Consider the following 18,775-nt stretch of genomic DNA (forward strand, 5'->3'; position numbering starts at 1 on the left):
CATTCAAGCACTTCCATGTCCTCTAGCCAAGATCCCTTTAGATAAGCTGCTCCACCTATTTACAAAAGGCTTGATGAAACAATGTTTTCAACCTAGACTTAAGCACTGAGACTGTGTCCAAATGGAAAGCTGTGTGGGGGGGGCTCTGTATAAGAAAGCTACGGAGGTCCTAAGAGGCCATGCATTATATTTTATTTCTTAACCTCATTTTCCTCATGATCTCGACAAAACATTTTCTCAGTACTTAATTTTTCTGTGTATTCGGCATAACAGCATTTTCTAGAGGTTAATAAATCCTGCCTCTAGAATTTATGTCGAGATCATAAGAAAATTAAGTTGTGATGACAAGAAAATAACAGAACACTTCCGTGGAAAGCTCCACATCCTGCTGTAGTGTTTACTATTCAAGGTACCAACAAACAGCCTGCACTACCTCAATATGGATCAGATTTGAAGTTTGTGAATATAATCTTAAAACCAGACTGAAATCGGGGGCATGGTCAGACAAACAGTGCAAAATAATTAAAAAGTGGGGGAGAAAAAAACTAAAACAAAGAAACCGCTTGGGTTTTCCCTGCTGTGTATTTTATTTAGTTACACAAAGCAAAAACAATAACCAGTTATCAACCGATTTCGAACTTCTCGATTATTTAAAGAAAGATATTGCCACAAATATTTTATGCAGCCTGTAATCGAGGGTGCACTAATAAATAGGCATGAAATAATTAGGTAAAAAATTAAATCATTTCAAATTTCCCCAAAAAATATATACACAATATACATTAGAAAAAATATGTATTATGTGTCAGATTTTCTTTGAGACTCTGCATAGCAAACAGAAGAAATAAATGCATGAATAAGCAAAAAATGAGTTTAAATAGCATTATATAAGGGGTTTTGTCTCCTGCTGTTTCTCCCCACATCACCACTCGGCCTCTCCAACAGCTTTGGAGAAAACATAGTCCTTACCGCCGTAGCACATCACGCCATCTTTCAGGTAAAACTTCCACCTGTTTTTACTGCGATGGATCTGTTAGGACGGCATTAAACCTTCAGGTTATTACTGGTGGAAAGAATAAACGAATGCTTAGGTTTCTTCATAAAAAGAGAAAGGGCACACAGTGGAACTCACTTTATCATACTGACACACGATAACGTTCTCGGTATCGAAGATCTCGGGTATGTCCTGCTCGCTTACATCATCGCCGGAGTTCAATGGGTCCTAGGCGAAATGCACAGCACTGACAAGTATTGCTCATTTATATTCAAGAGCCTCGTTGGCCCATGGTTTTTATGCATTACATTCACCAGCGACGTGCGTTTCACTTCTTAAGACTTGAGGTTTCATTAACAATCTGATATTCCAATATTAAGCAGCAAATGATGCATACTGATAGGTGATATTACAGTATGAAATAAACATTTTTTTTAATTAAACATTTAGGGTGTCATTGAGAATAGCAGGAAGAGGGACCTGCAAATACTGCAGTCAGACTTCATTTAGTAGGACTGGCAGGTATAAAGGCCACACCTCCTTCACCAAGACTGAGAGGTATAGAGGCCACACCTCCTTCACCAAGACTGAGAGGTATAGAGGCCACACCTCCTTTGCCTGAAGTCACAGGTATAGAGGCCACACCTCCTTCACCAAGACTGACAGGTATAAAGGCCACACCTCCTTTTACCAGTACTGACAGGAATAGAAGTCAAAAATCCTTCATCAGTACTGACAAAGTATAGAGGCCACAACTCCTTTAGCAGGACTGACAGGAATAGAAGTTAGACATCCTTCAGCAGGACTGATAGGTAGAAGATAGAAGGCCACACCTCCTTTGCCATAGTTGAGTGGTATAGAGGCCATGCCATATAATGGCCACACTTCCTTTGCCACACCTCCTTCACTAGGTCTGATAGCTGGGATGAAATGAGTCTTTGCATCCCTGTACCCATCTCCCTTTTTTTCCAATAAACCTTTTATTTTCTCCATTAGGACCTGCTCTCTTTTTGGGTCAGATCTTCTCTCACATTTTTATATTATGAAAACCAGGTAAATTCTGCTCTGAATTGTGAAAGTGATGATGTAATCAATAATTTTTTCTTTTTTGGCATCATTAATATTTTAACAATTGAAAAATTGCCGACAGCATCATTTAGGATTTAAGATACACACTGACAGCATCTTCAAAACTGAATTTGTTTGTAAACAATTAATCAGTAAAACACCGCATCACATCGGCATGTGAACTTTTTGCTCTTGTGAAAAGGTGTCCTAATTACAAACAAAATAATTACTACATAAATCTACAGCATCGGTTTTGATCTGTCTGGTCTCACCTCTTCCTCTTCTTCCTCCTCCAGCTCAGGTCCATCCCCATCACTGCTGGAGCTGCTGTTCCCATCACTGCTTCCTCCAACCCCCTGGAGCGCCTGCAGAGCCTCGGCATTGATCATGCCCAGGAACTCGTTTTCCTCGACGGGTCCTCGTCCCTCTCTTTCCTCTTCCGGATCGTCTCCCGCTTCCGAGCTGCTGTCACACAGCCCGTCCAGCTGTGGGATGTCGGTTAACTCGTTGAAGTTGAAGTCTCTCAGGAGGTCCATGTCCAACTCAAGGGAACATTTGGGGCATTTCATGTTACGGATCATTCACAGGGTTTTCCTATAATACGAATACTAATTTATTTATTTTACTAATTCTACCTTAAGTGCACCATCGGGTGTCCTTTCCAAATCGGGGAGGAAGCGACTCAGCGTGTCCTCGGCATTGAGCCCGGTTTCTGCTGCCGCTCTGACGGCCCTCTCCACCATCTGCTCCGCCGAGAGACACGACGGTGTGCTTGAGCCGAGCAACTGCGGGCTGAAGTCGATTCCATCCAGCGTGAAATCATCCAGATTTCCTGGGGGTGACTCTGAAAGCTGGGGTTTGACAGGAGTCTCCTGGTCCTGACTAGGAGGATCCGGCGGGATCTGAGAAGGCTGGAGCTCCTGGTGCTGTTTGAGGGATTGAGATGCCGGAACGGCTTGGGGACAGAGAGGAGGAGGAGGAGGAGGAGGTGGTGGTGGTGGCACCTGTGAGGCAGGGAGGTTCTGAATGATAGCAGAGGGCATCTGCTCCACATGGGGTTGGGCGGCTTGAGGAGGCATGCGATGGCACCCAGGAGCCCGAGTGACCATCACAGGAACGTTCACTTTGTAGAAGTGGCCTGTAGGTAGAATAGGGAGGCCATGCGTTGTTTTTATGGTCTTTCTCAAAATTACAGTTGACATTAGTTAGTCAATTAGTCCACAGTTTTCAGTAGTGAAAATAAACCTGGGATAAAGCTCTGTGTGTGTGTGTGTGTGTGTGTTGGGGGATTTAACACTGCATGGCCTCCCAGGGATTTTGTAGTACAGATTTGTGTGAAGGGTTGTGTTTGACTTTTTAAATGGTTTATTTTGGAATATATTTATACACACACACACACACACACACACACACACACACACACACACACACACACACACACACACACACACACACACACACACACACACACATATACAGGGCATCTCCGAGTTTCAATGGTTTGATTTCTGATTTTCCGATCTTATGATGATGATGATGATTGCGATACGACAAAATTGTTAAAATATGAATATTTTTCACTTTCGTCTGATCTGTTGGAAATCTGCCAGGATGTACGCATCCCCCATTTCAGGCCCTTTAAAGCCCAATTTTAGCTCTTTCTCTCTCCTTTATAACATTGTCGCCGGACAAACAGAGGGTGTCCGGCTTCGACCTCCACTCACGAACCGGAGTTTGCCCATGCGCTCGCTGCCACATACATATACTGTACGCTTTATACATTACAGTAGTGTAAATTACTCTGTTTTGCTAAACTATCCATATACACTATACCACCCCGTACTGCACGTTTTAACTTAAGTCTGTTCAGCACTTAAATCCTTTAATATCTAAAAAGATTTATGATGAAAGAAAAAAAAAAAAAAAAAAAAAGAGAAAGAAAGAAAATAAAATCCACTCCGTTTTCCTGCTCTGATCCGCTCCTTCATGAACCATCCGAAATCTCTCAAACATCCGCCAGGTGGGTTAATGAGGCTCACCTGAGGCGGTCTGCAGGGTCACACCTGCGGGGATCTGAACAGGGTAGGTGACTCCAGGTGGCAGGGAAAACGTCGCGATGGTGCCAGGGTTGCTCTGGAAAGGAGAAAATGAAACATCTGGAATTTGAACCATCTGGCCAGCGCTAAAGTGGAGTGTGGAATGCAAAATAAAATAAAATCGACCAAATCATAGAAAGACATGAGCGAACTCTACTTTCCTGAGGAAACTCTGATACTTCAGGGTATGTACCAACCTCCTGGAGACCTTCTACTACCAGCGTGGTGGTGAGTATAATATTTGTAATGTCAAAGAAAATGAAATATGACTTACAGCTTTCCCTGTGAAACTCTGCTGCCTGACGGGAAGAACACCAGAAGCTAAAGAAAGAAAACCTGCTTTTAGACACTTAAACAATATTTTATTTATTAAAGAAGACAATTTGTATCTGTTTTAGGGTTTCAAATGTTTTCCAACCAGGTTTCTGAATCAAATGCATGGTGTGTTTTTTTTAATTATTAAAAGATTATCGAAAACGAGAAGTAATCTGTACACTGGACTGACCTGTGGATTTCTGCAGGGTTTGGGAATAATTTGCCGGAAGCTGGAGAACAAAGTTGGATGGATTGATGTTCTCTTTAGCGAAGCCTTCCACCGCTTTCGACTGCAGGACCTTCGATTCCCAGAGCTATGGGCAGAAACCAACATGCACAGTATCTCAAAACACTCCGCTTTAGCAGTATCTTTCCTCAGCATGAAGAACAGCTTCACACACTCGCGCCGTTTACTTGCAAAACTCGCCAAAGATGTTCTTCGCTAGGGATTTCTTTACGATCCAGTTCATCCCAGAGCGGTTCAACAGGATTTAGGTGCAGTGACTGGACAGGTTGTTCCATGGATAGATTGAGAACACTTCAGAAGGAGTTCGATCCCTAAATAACGCGAACAGGGCCATTCCAGACGAAATTGCATGGCGTTGAAATCGCGTATGGAATGGTTGCCATGTTGGTTAAGGATTCCCTTCACCCCACTGGAATAAGTTTCCAAACCTTCCCTGCTCCTCAAACCATTACACGTCCACCTCCATGTTTGACTGTGGGGGTGAGGGAGTCATCACATCTTCCCTCCTGGTCTCCGTCTAACACAAGATCTTCTTTAGAGACAAAAATCTCCCATTTAGACCTTAAGGCAAGGTTCTTTTTTATTTCTACATTATTTGTACAATAATATTACATGTACATTTGAAATTCCTAAACTCATCCCTATCGTTTTCCCCCTAACGTTCATCCCTAATGAGCGCCAGGTGCCATGGTGGCGATCCGAGGAGGAAACGTCGAGAGGAACCAGACTCGAAAGGGAACTCGTCTTCGTTTGAGTGGTAATTTAGAGAGCACCAAAACCTTGTTATTGCTTTATTTACATTTCTATTCCAGTTCAATCATATTGAAATGCTGAATTATGCAATAAGATTTGTTTTTATTAGTACTATTATTTCTAGCATCTGAGAAAAATGATGCAATTCTAACGTGAAACCAAGAAAACAATCAAGAAAGACTGAAACGGTTGTTTTCTTCCATGTCCCATTCAGATTACGTGTCATTTAATGTGCATGCATTTCCTCCAAAGTACAATATAAGGTGACAGAATAAAACTTTTATTTAAACAGCTCCAGCAGTATCCACAAACAGCAACATTATTTCATTATTACTGTTTTATGTATCCCATAAGAAAATTGTTCTCATTGACAAGCAAATGTCAACCCCAGCTGTTTTCTTTTTAATATTATATTCAATATGATTATTTTTTCCTTCCCTCTCACCTGCCTGAGTTCATCAAGCACTCTCTCTTCCACCCCTTCATCGATGAACATCTCTCGGACGTTCTCGATCACATCGTCGATGATGGATAGGTAGAGTTTAGGCTTTAATAGAAAAAGAAACTGATTACACAGAAAGCCTCAGCAACATTGTGCTCCAGATGTGTTCGATTCGATTCCTGTTAAAGAGTCGACTCTTTATTTGTCTCCATCCCAAAACTCCAATATGAGACAGCAAACAGTAAGTAACTTTACTATGAATTGGTGGGATATATATATATTATATTGCATTATTATTATTATTATTGTTGTTGTTTAGAGTTATGAAAAATGTCGCCAAATTTCAGCCTTCACTATCAACTGCACGACATGAGATGGAGGATTCGGTTCATTTTTGAGGAATCGCCTCTTTGAAAGCCCACTCACAGCCTCAAGTATGGATATTAAATCACTAAAATATATGTCTATTTTATTTAAATGTATATATACCTCGGCTTTTGATACCTAGTAAGCAATCTACCTCGTTCTTTTCGACTAATTATGCAATTGACTTTCTTTGGAATCGACACTTTTTGGATTTGACTCTCAGCCCCAACGGGGGCATCGCTAAAATCGATAATTTAGGCTTCTGAAACCAACAAAGCAACTGGCAAACGTTTTAATCCTTTTATTGTATAATTCAATAATTTACTAGTATGTTTCTTCTTATTTTAATAGTTTAATAGTATAATTACTTCAATTTTTTAAGAATCGATTCCTATTCGACTCGACACTTTTTGGAATCGACTCCCAGCCTCAAAGGGGACATCAATTCGATAGAATGTGTTATTAAAATATATAACTTAGACTTTTAACACCCAGAAACCAAATGAACCGCCTGACGTTAACGCCTGACATTTTATCGTATAGTTATATACATTTATATGTATAGTTTATTTTCTTAAAGAAACGATTCCCATTGCATTCGACTCCCAGGCTCAACAGGGACATCAGTTCGCTATAATATCTGTTTATGAAATAAATATCTGAAGGATTTTATTTAATTTGAAACCTAAAAAGCAAACTAGCCACTTTTAAACATTTTTATAGCTCATTTCTTTTTTTTTTTTTTTAAAGAATCGACTCTTTGGAATCGACTCTTTTTAGAGTCGATTCCCAGCCTGACGAAGATATACATTCGCTAAAATGCGTGTTTATTAAATAAATAACTCAGGCTTTTGAACTCTTAAAAGCAAACTAGCCGGTTACACTGTAATTAACGTCGGTAAGTAGAGTAAAAAAAAAAAAGTAAAAGAGAAGAAATATACATGACTCGTTATTGGTTACCATTAAGCGAGCGACTCACTGAATGCATGAATGAATGAATGAATGAATGAATATATTAATATAAGTTACTTACTAGTATGTTCGAATTTGAGAGCATTTTTAGGTCTCATTCAGTTAGTATTTCCAGCTCTCTCTAAACACGGTGTGAACTCAGCAGGTGTAGGACTGTCTGATACCCCACACAGCCGGCCTAATCAGCACAGGAGTCAAACACAAGGAGTCGGTTCATAATTACCCGCGCTAACAACGCAGAGTCGAATCCGACTCCGATCCAAACACAGATCGCCTCAAGTTTGCTGCAATCAATTTAATTTTAATGTTACAATTTGTAACATAAATACCTAAAATAACCTGGATAAAACATCAGGGACACTGATATAACAAAATCAGTTAAAAAACCATCATTAGTCAGGGATTTAACTAGTTCGTATTAATAAGCAAACCAAATGCTACATAAAAATGGTGGTTAATAATCAAATTTCTGCCATAAACTACTAATAAACGTGTCCGTTTCTTGTTCACAAATCATTCCAAAAACATACCGTACTTGAAATATTGAGCAAGATTTTCTTTTGTGACATGGAAATCCCTTTTTGGGTTTTAAACAGCATTTATTCCACAATTTGCCCTCATTTAGCGACACGTCTGAGGTAAATGTTAGTCTTCAGGACAGCTTTATCGCGTTTCGCCGTCATTTTACGATCCAGAAAGGCACCGTGCTAAGTATTTAGTCATTAAAATGCTATCAACACCTTCGCTAGGCGACTGGGAAACGATGAGGTAGACTGATGAGAATACTTACGCGATCGCTATGCGATGAGACGCGTTTTATAGGCTCCGTTTAAATAGATACAATAAAACCGTGTGAATGAAATCACATTTCAACGGCGGTGGGCCGTGAATTTCACCCCTAGGCCTCCAGTGGGATGCTACCCGAATCGATACACCTCTCAATACCATCATTACGACACCCCAACTATAGAAACGATCAACATTAGAGAGAAACGCAGTATAACGATCTGCATCACAGACAGAAATCTTATAGAGTGTGAATGAAGGTCTTTACTAAAGCGAGAAACCCAGTGAACACTATTCAACACGTCTCCTTTCGCTGTAGCCACAACCGCCCCACTCGTAGACATCATCTCGAGCAGAAACATCGAGATTAGCCTCATAAAATGGCCGTGTATTTTTTTAAATGTGCATTGTGGTTTTCCTGGGGATTTAAAGCAAATTGTGTTTTTGTGCAGAATCTAGCGGGAAAAAGAAAAAGTATATAGGAAAAGGTTATCCAACTGTTTTTAACTGTTTGGTCCGACCTTGTAAATGTTCTTGTAATTTTTTGTTTCTCAGCCATTGTGAAATGAAAAGCAGCTATTAAATCCTCAGTGATATATTTGAGATCGCGCCACGGATCTAGTTTACAAAACTCTGACTAGTCCTCTCTCCGACCGTCCAATCGAAGGACGTGAAAAATTCGACGTTATTGGGACACCTGCTAGATGGCCCCCGGACTCAGCGACTCACAATCTGATTGGTTAAAGCAACAGAAGCCCCTGAGAAGCTTTAGAGAAGTCCTTGCTGGCCCTGATGGCCCTTCGGTGCATTTCAACTAGACTTAAATGTAATCAGACAAACGTCAGCACTCGATCCGTTACATCATGACTCGTGAACACAGAGCTGTCTGAATTAATTTTTTATTCATTTCTAAAATTATATTACTTTCAAAAGTTGCGAATACAAACAAACAAGGTTTTAAACATGGTATAACGTGTTTTATGTATGGGAGTATGGGAGTCCAGGAGACCAGCTATAACGGAGACATTTATTGTTAGTAACGTAGCTATTATAGTATTAAAATGATTATTACAACACTGCGACAAAATATTTCACGAAAATCTCAGGGAATGTTTTAAAAACTTTAGGAGGTAGAGTATTTATTTTTATGCGAATTTGTTATTTATTGCTAAATCCATAACCCACATTGTCCGATTATCTCAAATGTTACCAGTGCTCTCGCAGTAGGTCATAAGAGGGGTTTAATATCCATCGCATCCTTCTGAAATGTATAATAGATAAATGTGCAAATATGGTAGGCTGCTGCATTTGTACGGTCATTACGCTGCACACGTTCACACGCTGTATTCATTCGTTTAAAGGTTGATTTTAATACGTATATGCAGATTTCTGTGAAAAATGGAAAGTTTTTTTTTATGGTTCTTGAGAGACACATGCGTGTTCCTTTTGGTACTGACCAAACCAATCTAGAAATGTCCAGCTGTTCCGGTTTATTCTCGTTGAAAAATCCATTTCTTAGCACGGAGAACCGCTTTGCACGCTTTTGGCAGTTTGTTTCTCCAAAAGTTCCCCCTGAAATGCTTTTGCCGAGATTTATTTTACAATCCAGTTCATCTTAGAGCAGTTCGATCGGATTTAGGTGCGGTGACTGGGCAGGTCATTCCACGGACAGACACACACAGACAGACAGACAGACAACTTAGACTCTAAAACGATTCGTACTCTTCATCGTCTTGTCATACAGTGAAGTCGTTCCAATGATCGGAATTGCATGGCGTAATGGTGAAGTATGGAATGGTTGCCAGGTTGGTTCAGGATTCCTTTCGCCCCACTGGAATAAGTCTCCAAACCTCCCTGCTTTAAAACAACCCCAAACCATTAAACTTACATGCATCACCACTGTGATCTCCACAGGTACTCCACAGAATTTTCTTCCACTCATTCACTGTCCAATGTGTGTCCTTTCCTTTTTATCTAAACAAAAGGAACATTCCCATTTCTCAAAAACCATAAAAAGACTCCACACCTTTCCTATTTCTAATCCTGCTGAATTGTGTGTTGATCTTAAGACCAGAGTAAAGACTAAGAACATTTCACGTGTCTGCTTTAAGTGCATGCTGATTATTCATTAGTGCGGGTATGCAAGTCTTTTTTTTGTGTTTTCTTGCTCTCAAACGCTTCCGATCACTGCGTCGCACAGCTCGTTGGTTTCTGCGCATCTGCCTCGATTAGCTTTTTCTCGATTTCCACCTACAAGCAGAAAGAAAAAAAGAAAAAAAAAAAAACAGGAAATCAGCCGCGTACCGAATTAACGTCACTGAGGCGTTCGTTTCTACAGACAGATTGATTTCGCTTCTCGGATTTTACCTGGCATCGATAAAAGCTCCTGTAGCTGATGTGTTTCTGAGGCTGAATGTCGCTTTCTGTTCCCAAAGACTTTACCCTCGTATTTGAAGCGACCGTATCTGCCACCTCACACTCCACGGTGATGAATGGGAACCAGTCGGTGGGGATCTCTTGGTCCGACGCCAGCTCCAGCTTACAGGAGAAGCAGTGGGGATGGTCTGCTGCTGTGAGGGAATGAATAAGTAGAAGAAATGAAAAGTTGGTATGTTATACCACTAGAGGGAGTATAGAGCAAGCATGACTATGAGACTATGAGAGGAAGCCTTTAGTGCGAAGCAGCTCAAAAGTTCACTGAGAACTCACGACCTTGCTCAAGACACTTCGTTGGAAAATTCCCCAAATACTGGTCACTAAAACTTTTAACCAAAGCACAGGGGTCCTACACTTCCCTGAAGATCATATTTAACATTTGAAATAATGATTTTCAATTCCAACAATGCCATGGGTTATGTGAAAATCTCTAATATTTGTCAGAATCAGAATCTTGGAAGTTTTCCACGTGTTCAGTCGCACGGTAGTGTCACCTTTTGGCCGTGACCACACTGAGACGACGTTTTTCGGTCAAACGAAAACGTAGCTTTTTGAACACGCTCTCTTGGAAACATTTTTTTGTTGACACGGAACGTTTTTAGACAAAAACTAAAAAGTCAACTGTATCCGGATTAGTGTAGGCGTAGCATTTGTTTTATTTAAAAAATGTGGTTTTATAACATCTTAATTTTATATTATAGAAAACCGAATAGGCCTCAGCACTCACCCCTTAATACTCATCAACACCTTGAAATCATTTAAATCAAATCCCATATTTTTTCCCAAAATGTGTAAGAACCCTGAAAGCAACCAATGCCCTAATAGACAACAAATATATTACATAATGTTTGCATTGGTGTCATTTGGTCACCTTGTTTTTTTTAAGGTACCAGCACGATAACAGACTCAGCAAAATATCGTCTAATTATCGTTATCGATAATATAATTTTTTGTCAATATCGCATACGAACTGCTATTATGTCAAATTATGCAAAAAATATGAAAATGAACACACTCAGGTAGTCTTCGAGCTTGAAACTCATCGAAACATGGCATAGTTAAAACCTGAGATATTGCAGGCTTTTTTCTTACCCGTGTTCTTAGCAGGAAACTTGTCAATCCTCCAAACAATGGCTCCATAGACGTTCTCGTACTTCACAGTACCGACAGTCACCTGCATGACGGGATGAGAATCGGTGAGATTTACCGAGCCCAGGCAGGCGTTTCTGTTCATACGGGCCTTGATGGATTTCTGCCAGAGCAGCGAGATGGTTCGAGGCACCTTCACCCAATCCCCAGGCAGCGGGACCTGGATCAGGACATTTTCGCAAAGCGTTTCCGAATGCACCACGGGCGACGAAGAAAAGGACGACTGCATGTTTAGAAAGGCTTGTAGCTCCAGGTAGGCGCCTTGAACAGTGACCGTAGCCTTCACCGAGAAAGGCAAGTCTTCACAGTTAAGCGATACGGTCCTGTAGCGGCCAAGTTCCACTCTGCAGGCGTCAGGGGGCGAGAACTTGATCAACCTAGTGTCTTCGAATTCAGCCTCCCGCACAGACCTGTGAAAGCGATAGTCGGCGATCTCCATCCATGCTTCGTCCTCTTCAGAGCCGTAATTAGAATCTTTGCTCAAAAGCCCGAGGTCATTCAGGGCCAAGAAACATTCGGCCGCACCGTTGATGAAGGCCAAGCAGTGGAATCGCGTGATGGCCGCACGTTCCACGATGGCTCCGTCTTTATCTACTCGCATCCAGATATGGTCTGCGATCTGCAAGGACAACTCTTGTTCCTCATAATGCTTCTGTTGCTTCAGGGGACCGGGTAATTTCATCAGCTCCTCCTCGAGGGACACCAGCAAGTCCTCCAAGTCTCCGTAGTCCGTCGTGCCAAACTTCAACAGCTGCTCCGCTTCGGCTTCGTGAGTCACCTCGGGTTTAGGGTGGTATCGCTTTCGTTCGACGTACGACACGTGTTCGATCTTCAGCGTCGCGATTTTGCGTGGCTCGCCATAGCTTTCCAGTTTGGGGCCTGAAAGATAGCAGCTGGAATTCAGTTGGAACTCTTTGAAGGGTTTCTCCAAGCCTTTTTCATAATACATTTGGAGAATGGCCCCTGGGAGCAGCTGCAGGTATATAGGGCCCCATTGGCGGGATGACATACGGTTCTTTTTCTCTGGGATCCTCAGCATTAATGACCAACCGTGCCTCCTCTGGCTGAGGAACAGTCCCTGTGGAACAAAGGAAGAAGGGCCTTTTCTTGCATCAAGATCCTTGAGTTTGCTCACATCCAAATCTCTTTCGTCTCTCACTTGGTCTTGGTTTTCCTTTGCCTTAAACCGTTCGAGCTTATGGCAGATGTACGAGTAAGAGTTTTGAAGTTGGTCCCGGGGAGGCTCGTAACCATCCTTGGTTCGGATAAAGAACCGGGGCAAGCTCGAACCAGGCTCGGAATCTGACGAAGAACTTCCAGAATCTCTCTTGTGCTTGCTCTCCTGACCGGGATCTTCATGGAACGCCGAGAAAAAAGTGGATGCCTCAGAAGACGACCGTCTATCAGGAGAAGACAAATTCGTTGACGTGTTGGAGAAACTCCTAAAGACGTTAGGCGGTCTCAGAGAGTCGTGGTTAAAGGGAGACGGACTACTCGGAGTTTCCCTTACTGGAGTGCACATGGGAGTGTTGCTGGGAACGCATGAGCTCCCGTTGAAGCTAAAGTGCATTTGGGGAGATTCCAGTGGACTGGAGAGTCTCCTTGCTGAACTGCCCAAAGGAGGCAGCACCAATTTTAAGCCATTCGGTCGGGGTATTGATCCAGAACTCGCTGAAGGAGATGCCAAGGTTTTCTGCGGTGATGACTGGGGGGTGCCTTCGTCTTCGAATGTCACCCAGTTAGCTGGATGGTTCGTTGAACACATTGTCAATATAAGAGAAATTTGTTTGCCTTTTCAGAGTACCTTTTGTAGTGTCCTTCAAGCTAACCCACCATTGGGCGTCATCTGTGTAAAAACAAGGGCAGAAACGTGCATCAAAAAACACATCACAATATATTGCACAACGTTTTTTTAAAAACGGACGTGACGGAAAAGTTCTCACGATAACGAGATGCTCCTCATGTTCCAGCTGCACTGTATACAGACTTTACTCAATTGCACGTGTCTGGGTTTGTTTTTTTTAAACTGTTCTTCTGCCAAACATGCAGCTGGATACAATCATATGCCAAGTTTCTGTTTGCAGATTTCTCACAAGTTTAATAACTGAGAGACACGGAACAAGTGCTTGTGCTCGCTTGGCTTCTTTACTGGCTGCACCTTGGTCTAAATGCATCCAAGTGGAAACATCTGGATTAGCCATCATTGTAACAGCTGGGAAGGGAGGGAGGGAGGGAAAGGAAGGAACTGTGTCACAAATCTTGACGATTCAACTTCCACGTGTGATTTAGGCCGCTAAAAATAATAGCCTGATGCAGATGGTCATGGTGCAGACCAAAGGTCCCCAAACTATTAAAAGCATTGTTATGATCATAATGAAATTTCTTTATTTCATTTACTTGCTTATGGATATGGTTAGTGAATGAATCAAACAAATAATCAGGCTACGCTAATAACTAAAAGTCGACTTATAGTGGATTTTTTTTTAATGCATACTGGATAAAAAATTAAAAAAGACACCATGTAAAATAGAACTGAACTGAAAAAGAAATACAATATGTGCTAAAGAAAATTAATAAGAATATATCCATTATCCATATCCACCAACGCTCTCGTGAGGACAGCGGACTGGAAGCCGGAAAAACTATCGGTATAGATGTTTTTGCCGATAGCCAATAGTTCCAGCGATCGAGTGTCATTGCCTCGAGCTTTATAGAGCACTCAGGGAAATTTCTGTTTAAAAGACGACCTTTATTATTAAATACAGATATGATATGAGTTGTTCAGGGGGCCATTACAAAAGTGGGGGCAGGCTGTATGATTGGGGACCCCTGGTGTATAGGGATCAAGGTCTGGCAGAGTCAAAAATCTTTACAACTGTAGATCTGCCAAGAATTTTTATTGTATTTTCCAATAATAAGACTAAAAACCTCTTTGTTGCTGAAACGTAATCATTTGTACATCTTGATTGGAGCGACTATACTGTAGTATATGCATATACTGTTGACGAATTCTTGCTATAGTATCGTTTTAGTATCCAAAAGACCACGCAAGTTCAACAATCTGACCGTGTTGCGGTTATTTTAAAATACAGGCCGTTAGCCGCATTGCCTTGAGACGGAGTAGGTCATTAAACAAAAAGAGAGGAAAAAAACAAAGTGCCGGATCGTTCTTTCTCTGCGGGAGCAAGCCGTAAACATTGAGCTGACATGAGCAGCATCAGCGAGCCTCTGCGGCACAGAAACGCTGCGAGTGGGCAGAAAAGAAATGAGAGGTTACAGAATCGTCTGAGGCTCCGAGACACATTCCTGGCATTCCTCTGGGACGCTCGGCATGGACGAAGGAAATACCATCCCACAACAATTCTGACAAACCCGTGCACTGAACATCGTCGCTGTGGCCTTCTGACATGAAATGGTTTTAAGTTTCTTGACAATTGGAGTAGTACTCAAGCGCCTTTGAAAAACCGACTGGCGATGACAAACCTTATTGTATATTTCTGTCCTGAACAATGCATCAAGCTCATGTGAAACATATGACTAGTGAGCTCGTGGTGAGGAAGTGTTACTCATCGAATCGTACACGTGTGTGGAATTTTAACAAAAAATGAGAGGCCTTTGAAGGACCTGTGGAGGACCTGTGGAGGAAGGAACTATACAGCAATTAAGGACCTTGGTCAAGAGCCCAACCGTGTCAGATTGGAAGTTCTGGGGCTTGAACCCTCAACCAAACTGGGGAGGTGGTAGCTCAGTGGTTAATGCTCTGGGTTACTCATCGAGGAATCAACACCGGGGTTTGCCAAGCTGCCACTCTTGGGCCATTGAGCAAGGCCCTTAACCCTCTGTGCTCCAGGGGGCGCTGTATTGTGGCTGACCCTGGGCTCTGTCCCCAGGTTCTAAACAAACTGGGATTTGCGAAGAGAAGAATTTGTCTGTGCTGTAATGTTTATGTGACGAATAAAGTCTCTTCTATTAACCCTCCTGATCAGTAACTCCCCACCCAATGAGCTACTAATCAGCAAAACCAATGAATCAGTCGACCTCTAATACACACACACGAAATGATTACATGCCGACAGTATTAATCAGAAGGAAAAAAAATGCTGACGTAAACCTAACTTCATCTCGAACCCGAGGCAGAAGTGCTTATTATAGCGTCGAAAGCTACAATGAGCACGGGTTTAAATAAGAACTTGCTGAAGGTGGAGCCACATCCAGATAATGACAGGGTTCCAAAGTGCTGAACACTGAAACTATCATCTAGGCTTCCAGATGAAGAGCTCCGGGTTTCATGCACGCACACGCACACACACACACACACACACACACACACACACACACAAAATCCAGGACAGCCTCCAAAACAGCTTTGGTAAGATCGACTTGTTCAATAAAAGCATAAAAAAAAAAGAAAGAAAAACATTTCCACTCACACACTCGATGGCTTTTGGTTCAATCTCATTACACCAAGGTTTCTCCAGTTTTTCCAATTATTTCATTATTAGAAGTATTTAAAAAATATAACTAAACAAATCATAATGCAGAATCACTGCGAGCTTTTTTTTAATCGTCGCTAAGAAAAAAAACTCCATTGGAAATTTGCATGCTTTGACAATTGTCTTTTTCTTTTCTCTTTTCTTTTTTAGGTTGCTGTTATAAAACACCCTGCAGAACACGTCAATAAAATGTAAATAAATCAATTAAAAAAAGATACGATTTTATTCTTTCTGGACCACGAACGCTTTATAATAAAAGAAAGGGGGAAAAAGAAAAGAAAATCCTATTATTCAGCTTTTTATTTCTAATTGAACATTATGTAAGCTGCAAAAAAATGACATTGAATTATATATATATATATATATATATATATATATATATATATATATATATATATATAGAATAGAAGTGAATTCGAATTGATTTTTCCATGCAGAATTCACTTCCCAACCTTAATTTTAAAATTTGCTTTTTTTTCCCTTATGTGGTAAAATATGGGCGTCTCAGTGTTAGACAATAAAATGAATCCGGTTAAGTGCATTCACACTGCAAAATCTTTAATACGGATTCTTTCCCAGAGGAAAAAGGATGATTGTGGGAAGATCTGGCAACTTTGATTGATCAACATGAGCATCATCTGTAGTACAAAATAAAAAGGGAATAACAAAAAAAACTTTAGATAAAAAATCCCGAATCCGAATCGATTTAAATGGTTCTTATAAAGAAGATTTCGTGATTTTAAAAACTTTATCCAAATCTGTTTCTTTATAATTTCGCGAAAGGAAAGTGTTGAGAACTAGCTGGAAAAACCTACTACGCATGCGCTAACTCAAACCACCTAAAAATAGTGCTTTTTAGCTTGTTTTTATGAAGGAAAAATAATAAAACTGATATGATTCGCATTTTTAAACCTTTGCACAAACTAAATCTCAAGTTTCGTCTACTTTCTAAATGACTACCCGCAAAATCATCTGCTCCAAACGAAGTTTAAAACCGCTACGTGTCTCTGTAGAGTAAATGCAAAACTCACACACAATGGGTCCAATAATCCCGACATCAATTCAGCATTATAAAACGAATTCCTCAGAGAGAAAGAACTGTCAGGGGTTATAATAAGTCTTGTAGGATCCTTCACAGCCTCCTCCACCTCCTTCCTGCTGCTGGAAAACACCACGGAATCCTCCAAACCCCGGGAGTCGATTCCGAGTCTGACTCCTTTGGGAGTCGACTCCAGGATTCAACTCCAGCAGTCACGTGACATGGGGAAGACCGCTTAGTCTTAAAGCAGTGGCCTTTATTGCACCATGAACCTTGTTTCCATGAATATTATCTTGATTTTAATAGCTTTTCTCTTAGTTGCGTTGTGTAACTTTAGGTTAGAGTTTCTATCTAATCAAATTTCAGCCATCGCATTGAAAATTTGTACTTTAACCAATCAGATTTTGAATTGGCGACACCGAGGCCACTTAGCAGGCGTACAGTAACGTAGGGGTTTTCATGTCCTCTGATAGAATGTGATCGCAAACCGCTCAAATCTATTTGTGCAGATTTAAGAGCTGTTTTTTCATTCCACGGCAGTTGACAGAGGAGAAGAAATCGATTTGGTCGCAGAAACACTTTTACAAGACGGACTTTTCAATAAAAGCTTGACATCGTGAGAAAAAGGCTAAAACAGTTCAAAACAGTCAGGAAGCTTCTTCATGAACCATTTATACTTTTTTACGTTTTCTTTCACAGACAATTTGCACAATTTGCCTTCATTTCAAAACCCCAGGAAGATGCACGGGGTCATTTTACGAGGTTAATATCGATGCTTCTGCCGGAGATGATGTATGCGACATTAGTAACGATGTTCATTCTCACTATATGAGATTCCTCTCTGTGATTCAGCGCATCAGGACACCGTTCCTGACCCTGTTATAAACCTTTAAATAACAACATTGATCTAAAAGCAGCAGGGCAAAATGCCTGCACAAAGTTCATAAACGATTTGAGGAAAAGTTTGTGAAAAAGTTTCCAACATGTATATAAATAAATAAATAAATATATATATATATATATATATATATATATATATATATATATATATATATATACACATACATACAGCATTACTGGTGAAATATCCCTTGGTAATTTTCACCTCAATTAGGTGCTTCTGATAGCCATCCAGAAGCTTCTGGTCGAATCCTTGGCTATATGTAACACTGACTTGTTCCTTCAGCTCAGTCCACATGTTCTGGTCTGGACTTTGGGAAGGCCATTTCTAAAACTGTAATTCAAGCCTGAATTTAAACAATGTATTTATGTGTTTGGGGTCGTTGATCTGTTGTAACACCTAACTGCATATCCAACTTTCTGGCAGATGGCTTTAGGCTTTCTTAAAAAATTTTGGAGATCATCAACGATCTTCATCTTTCCCTTCATTTTCTGTAAAGGGAAACAGCCTCAGAGCATAATGCTACCCCCACAATGTTTAACAGTGTTCATGTTTAATAAATAAAATACTGGAATATATATAAATAATGTGCAAGGAGAATATTTACCTTCATTAGACTAGTTACTTGTTTTTTAGCCTAATTGCACATAGGAGGACATCTTCAAGTCAATTAAAAGAGAATAGGATAGTACCAAATCAGATTTTAAAATATCTATTA

At 40.8% G+C, this 18,775-nt stretch overlaps 2 protein-coding genes across 3 annotated transcripts; both read right to left on the reverse strand.

Moving 5' to 3' along the window:
- Positions 1 to 563: 563 nt before the first annotated feature.
- Positions 564 to 7,450, reverse strand: gtf2a1l (general transcription factor IIA, 1-like). Its single transcript, XM_046842854.1, has 9 exons — positions 7,315 to 7,450; positions 5,919 to 6,020; positions 4,664 to 4,787; positions 4,433 to 4,479; positions 4,102 to 4,195; positions 2,698 to 3,200; positions 2,335 to 2,604; positions 1,133 to 1,222; positions 564 to 1,030 (listed from the first exon to the last, which is right to left on the reverse strand). The coding sequence occupies exons 1-9, from the start codon at positions 7,336 to 7,338 to the stop codon at positions 923 to 925; spliced, it is 1,362 nt and encodes a 453-aa protein (XP_046698810.1). The 5' UTR covers positions 7,339 to 7,450; the 3' UTR covers positions 564 to 922.
- A 1,472-nt stretch (positions 7,451 to 8,922) lies between these two features.
- On the reverse strand, positions 8,923 to 17,326 carry LOC124381322 (stonin-1). Of its 2 annotated transcripts, none has more exons than XM_046842850.1 (4): positions 17,149 to 17,326; positions 11,568 to 13,470; positions 10,407 to 10,606; positions 8,923 to 10,289 (listed from the first exon to the last, which is right to left on the reverse strand). In XM_046842850.1, the coding sequence occupies exons 2-4, from the start codon at positions 13,387 to 13,389 to the stop codon at positions 10,224 to 10,226; spliced, it is 2,088 nt and encodes a 695-aa protein (XP_046698806.1). In that variant the 5' UTR covers positions 13,390 to 13,470; positions 17,149 to 17,326; the 3' UTR covers positions 8,923 to 10,223. The 2 variants fall into 2 exon arrangements, with proteins under 2 accessions (XP_046698806.1, XP_046698805.1); XM_046842849.1 differs by having other exon boundaries at positions 10,407 to 10,609; positions 17,149 to 17,325.
- Positions 17,327 to 18,775: the final 1,449 nt, after the last annotated feature.

Source organism: Silurus meridionalis, chromosome 28 (assembly GCF_014805685.1).
Source record: "Silurus meridionalis isolate SWU-2019-XX chromosome 28, ASM1480568v1, whole genome shotgun sequence".
NCBI lineage: Eukaryota > Metazoa > Chordata > Actinopteri > Siluriformes > Siluridae > Silurus > Silurus meridionalis.